The sequence below is a fragment of the Lygodium microphyllum genome, chromosome 4 (genome assembly GCF_053477565.2).
Source record: "Lygodium microphyllum isolate KBCC chromosome 4, Lygodium_microphyllum_v1.1.10, whole genome shotgun sequence".
Lineage (NCBI taxonomy): Eukaryota > Viridiplantae > Streptophyta > Polypodiopsida > Schizaeales > Lygodiaceae > Lygodium > Lygodium microphyllum.
The window spans coordinates 790,141-796,140 of record NC_141138.1 but is presented as its reverse complement, the minus strand read 5'-3'; the positions used below and the strand labels follow the sequence as shown (position 1 = coordinate 796,140).

The window sequence follows — 6,000 nt, the reverse complement described above, 5'->3', positions numbered from 1 at the left end:
AAACTTGGCTATTGATGAACGCTTTAAAAGAAACCTTGTAAGTCTATGACATTTTCTTGAGACCTCTAGAGGCATGCCACTAGAATGTTCTCTTTAAGCATCCCAAAATCATGTATAAGGCTATCATGTTTGGGTGAGCCCCTATATAAAATCCTATTCCTATGCTACAACACATGAAAGGCATACCAGCAACAACTAATTTGTTGCTAGACAAATTCGTAACAGTTTTAACATGTTGTACCCTATCATCAACATTATATCCGAAATAGTGTTAGAACGAGAGCAATAGTATTTCCACCAATATTACCATTTGTATGTTGGATAGTAGATACCAATGGCAATACTTGCAAGAAAATTTACTGTTCGAAGACATACCAATGGTTGTTGCAAGAGGAAAAACTTGGCATGCCTATTGCAGGGGCCATACCCTTATGATTCATATTTGCTATTCAATCAAGCAAGGAGCGCAATCACACATCTCAATAATCAAGACTACCTAAGCCAATTGATGAAATAAAAAGAAGTACAAATACACTTGAATGAATGGTTATTATATGGCCACAAAAAACGAGTACATATGGAAATTTGTAAGCCAATACATCCACATTTGAAAAAAAAAAGGCTATACAAATAATGAAAGAACTAAGCCATACATAATACAAGAGATGACATTCGTAACCAAAAATCTTGTCCTCTTGTGGCTTCTAGACACCCAATTCTGCACAGACAAGCATAGCTTATGACAACTCTTGAATAGAACACAAAAAACACATGACAAAAGTATGATGATTTTACTTGCGTTATCTATCCTCCATGTTTCCATCACCTCTCAACAAGTACCACAAGCCTGTGGCATGCCCCGTACTCCTTTTGCATCATGGTCCATTAGTCAATGAATCCAATCTAAATAAATATTAGACAACAAAATGAAAATTTGTGAAGATAAATAAATCTAAAATTATTTTACAAAATTGAAACTCAAAATATAAAAAATAATTAAGCATAGCACTTATAAATTCAATCTTAAACAAGTGCCATCCATCACTATCAAGATGCAATGTGAGACCCAGCCAAGTTGCATGCATTGATTTCTTCTACTACTTTCACTCGATCTGATTTTCCTTTACATCCTTTTTTAAATCATGTTCCACTCATCTTGATCAAGCCAATCAGATAGCATTACAAGCTAGTCAGATAGTGTCCTTCCACCACTATCAAGATGCAATATAGGACACAATCAACTCACACACACTTTCTTCTACTACTTCCACTTGTTAGGATTTTCCATTGTATCCTATTTTTAATCTTGTTCCATTCATCTTGATCAAACCAGTCATGCAATATCATAGACCTCTAAACGAAGATGGACTAAATGCTTCCACATCTTGATCATCATACATGTAAATTTGTATGGCATAGTGAACAGAATCTAATCAAAGGATAAAGAGTACATGTCAAGCTAGAAAAGATTTGATATTTCTTTATTTTGAAAACAAGGTGGTACAACGATTGGCTTTGTCCGCTCGTATGCTTCCATCATGAAGGCTAGACAAATTCTTGACAAAGAGCTTACAACTTCCTAGATCAATTCTAGTTGGTTGTATGAACAATCATGGTTCTAAGGCGAGCATCTTTTAAAAGCCCATGAAGGTGGTCCATTAGCATGATCAAAATACCATATTGTTACATTTGCTAGTTAGCTAGGGAATATTTTAGAGAATATAACCTTAAATCACAATAAAATCCTCCACACAATCTCTTCTTTAGCTTGCAAACTTTGTTCTCAAACAAGGAGTCCCAAATCTTAGTGGCTGAGCTATATATCTCATTGATGACATCGTTCAAGAGCACTAACTTGACATCCACTTAGTAAATCAAGCACTTTTTGTAAGTGTCCATCGTGTTATTGTAAAAATAGTGGCCATTTAAATAGTTGAAACAAAGGATTCTTAAAAATCAAATCCTTTAGCCCATGAGCATCCCTATGCAACTAATCTAGCTTTATACTTTTCTAAGGCCTTATCAACATCATCTTTTATCATCCAATTGGACGCAATATCAATAATCTTCCTCTTCACGATTAGTTCAAAGTCAAGAATCGGAAGGCATAAAGGGGCCAAAAGTAGGATCAACTTGGATTAGATTCATATAGAGGAAGTAGCCCAAAAAACTATTATTTGCAGCAAATCACCCATATGATCATACCATGAATCATTCATCTCAAGCTATGGAGGATGTAGTTCAAGAGATCAATTTAGAAAATGATCAAAAGATCCAAGGACTATAAATATCATCTTTAACGTTCATAAGAACTTTGAATAGTAGTTACTTGGAATGTTGTAGAGTTTATTAGACATATTTGCATGGGATCGTATTGACACGAAGAGATTTGTCCCAAAAGCCTATCAACATAAAATGAACCTAAAGACAAACGCCCAACATGAAACTTTGGAATCCTTTGGTAGCAATGTGTAGCTATGACATTTTGCATAAATAAAACATGAAGATATGTGAAAATATACTAGCCTCTATGAAGCCATACACTGGCTCTGAAAATGTACACTTGATTTGATTTATTTTGATTAGAATAATTACACACATGTTCAAGGAGTATGAGGGATTGTATCATACAAAAGGCACATACATATTTAAAAGTCTAACAAAGAAATGCTTAGCAAATAGAGTAGGAAAAAATTGGTCCTTAAAAAACCTCTCATAGTCTTAACACAAATGTAAGGGGAATAATTTTAAGGTGAAGAGCTATTTGTAGGCAAACTCTCTGCCTGGCGTCGGAGTACCGATGATGGAGCATGCAAAAGAATGAATGGTTTAGTCTTGACAAGAGACATGGGTGTCTATATACATTGAGGACGTCGAAGGGCGTGAGCCACAAATGTTGCAAGTGAAGGATGATGGACCCTCAATATATTTTTATAGGGAAAAAAACTTACAACAGTAATAGATAATCCACTAGTTACGTTTTTAAATCTATATGGCAGGACAATACAAAGCCGTGTCGAGAGCGCGCAATGTGATCTGCAGCTGCATTGGGATTACGTGGAAGTCACTGCAGCATCGCTTGTCAGTATACAACATGCCAGCATTGCTATTCATCACGCAACATTGAGCTTCTTTGTTCCCAACCCCCCCAGAAGCTTTGTGTTTATCTGGCAAAACTACTCTAATCTTCATATTTGGACACATCAATTCCCTACTGTGGCCACAGACATATCTCTATATCCAGCTTGGTTGTGATTCTGCTCGTTCTGGGACTCTCAGATAGTCTCTCTGATTCTGGGACTTTGAGATAGCCTCTATGAAAGAATTCTGCTTGGTTGAGGCCAAGTTCTGGATCTTCATCGATCTAATTTTGTCTGTTTTCAGACAGCCCTTGATTCAGGAACATTAGAAAACACAGCTTGGGAAATGCACGGAGAATACAAGGCAGTATGCAGTGGGATCACCAACCTTGGAACAGCTCAAAGACCTGCTCAGTTACGATTTTCTGCTGGACCTGGCCTTCAGAAACCAGCAGTCCAACAACCTGTTTCTTTTGAAAGACGGGCGTCTGTACCTAAAACCCACCTGTCGGTAACCATGTGAGCGGGAAATAAATGCATTATCATTTCTTCTCCAAGATCCTCAGTTTTGCACTCCTAGCTTTTGGATTCTGTTTAACCTCTTCCGTCTTTGCAATGATAGGTTTTCTTGTCAGCACTAGGGCATGACTACCTTCCAAAATCCTGTTACTGCCTTTACTACTACTCTCTACTTCGTGCATAATGATGCCATTTGAATTGTCCCTGTCAGGACATTCTTTGCACTTAGGCTTGCTCAGCTTCACCTTTGTAACTTCGCCTGCAACCCTCAGGAAAAACTGTTTAACAAGTCTATCCTCTAGGCTATGAAAAGATATCACCGCCATGCGACCTCCAGGATTCAAGCACTCATATGCATCAGGTAGAGCTGCTTCCAATGCAGCCAACTCATCATTCACTGCAATTCTCAAAGCTTGAAATACTCGAATAGCAGTCTTCTTCCATCCAGGCCGTCCTGGGACATCAAACAGGACGTTGCCATGAGCATTTGACGAAAGGTAAATCGTTGTTTTAGAGGCTTTTCACCACTATATCTACAAATTCACACAACAGCCAGAAATAAACAAATGCATGCCTTCGACCACAAGGTGCATTGTTGTTTTACAAGCTCTTCACCAAAATATCTACAAGACTACAAACTCCCATCATAGCCCCATCTTGTTTTGGAAAAGACAAACAAAACCCAACCTGGAGAAAATTTCAGTGGAAGCGCAGCTTGAATCAGCTCTAGCAGCTCTAATGTAGAATGTATGCCCCCAGCTAGTTGTGCCTCGCTTATTTTCTTTGCAAGCCTCCTCCATTGCTTCTCTTCCCCATACTCACGGAGAATGCGCCCTATCTCTGTCTCAGGCCAGTTATTCAGGATATCCTTCGCTGTCAAGAAGGACTGCAAAAGAGGGAGCACTACATTAAGCTAGAGAAGTTAATTAAACGGAGAGTAACATTCGAAATTATTTTGCAAGTACACGATATATAACATTATTAAAGTGTTAAACTATCAAATGTAACAAGAATCGTTCAGTCATAGCCCAACAAAATGAAATTCAGCTATAGAAATTTTACAGAGGGGTCCATGCGCATATCCAGTGGTGCATCATGTTGTAAGCTGAAGCCTCTCTTTGCACCATGCAACTGCAATAAACATGCCATGAACTCACAGACTCATAGAAGACACAAGCCACTAGACAGACATAAGTTTAGCCTAACCTGTATTAAAAAAAAGAATGGATGTAGACCTGCATTGAGGACATGCCTAAATCCATCAAAATGCCATCCACTCCTCGCTCTGATAGACCTAATTGCTCTATGACAGTCTTCACACTCTTAAAATTTATCAATCGCATATGTAGTGTCAATTCAGGCAATGAAGTAAGCGTCTTGCGTCTGACTTCGATGACATGTTTCAGCTGTACAGTAGCCTTTGAATGTGCCACAGGATCCACATCCAGACCAACAAATGTTTCCATTTCCTTATGACTCTTTATAATCTGCAGATGGTCAAACAACAGTGCAACAGAACTCCATAAGAACTGTATGTTATCAGATATTCAGCACAGCGAAAAAATATATATAGCAAGTTTTTATATTGTGTGGAAAGGCCACTTTTTACAGGATTTTCTCGTTATCAAGTTGGCTCACATGTTACGTTTGAGCATTCACAAGCCAACAGCACATTCCAATATACAACATCCTGGATGCTCATATGTCTCAACAATTTGCGAGGATCCAAAATTTGAACCATCAAAGCCTTAACATCTTTGGAAAGGCATTTTCCTTCATCCCAAATTCCAATATACTTCCATTTTATGTTTCCCAATCCAACTCTAAATAATTTAAAGTTCAACAAAATTGCTAACTGTACATTTCATTTACAACTGACACTTGTTTGTCTTAATTTCAAGCTTTGCAAGAATCCAAGTTTGAACCATTGAACTCTTACAGCCTTGGGCAAGCCTTTTTCTTCTTCCAGCAATACAAGCATTTCACCAATCCAACTGTATCTTACATTGAGAAGTGTAATATAACATTGTCAAGACATAGATGAACCATGATATATGATAATCAATCATTCTCCAGTCGTGATCCCTCTCCAGCAGGTCAATTACTGTGCCCTCGCTAGAGTAGACCATGTGCAATACAATCACAAGGCAAGATATTGTTGCCTCGAGCTTCTATGCACTTAATAGTGCATACTGGGCTATATCCTCCTCAATCTACTGCCGGGTGTGGCCAATCAAACACAATATCCTCCTGATAGCTGTCAAGAGGCCAGCCTTTCTTGCATCCAAGACAGTTGAGAAAGAAGTAGATTGAATAATCAACAAACCAAATGTGTATTCATGTTGACTTCACAGAACCTGGATTCCTGGCCACACCAATCTGTAAGAATGTACAATGGTGG

At 38.2% G+C, this 6,000-nt stretch overlaps 1 protein-coding gene across 2 annotated transcripts in view; it reads right to left on the bottom strand.

The window, feature by feature from the left end:
- Nucleotides 1-2,686: 2,686 nt before the first annotated feature.
- LOC148036721 (mraW methylase family protein) overlaps nucleotides 2,687-6,000 on the bottom strand; it is a 41,418-nt gene continuing 38,104 nt past the window's right edge. The window contains exons 2-6 of one of the 2 annotated variants that reach the window (XR_015690492.1): nucleotides 4,835-5,086; nucleotides 4,662-4,730; nucleotides 4,287-4,485; nucleotides 3,469-4,053; nucleotides 2,687-3,374 (exon numbers count right to left, since the gene is read on the bottom strand). Coding sequence is in view for 1 of the 2 variants with exons in the window: in XM_087675600.1 (XP_087531726.1) it covers nucleotides 3,623-4,053; nucleotides 4,287-4,485; nucleotides 4,662-4,730; nucleotides 4,835-5,086 (951 nt within the window). In the remaining variant the exon portion in view is untranslated. Of the gene's footprint in view, nucleotides 4,054-4,286; nucleotides 4,486-4,661; nucleotides 4,731-4,834; nucleotides 5,087-6,000 lie in introns of both variants that reach the window. The other variant, XM_087675600.1, reaches the window with a different exon arrangement.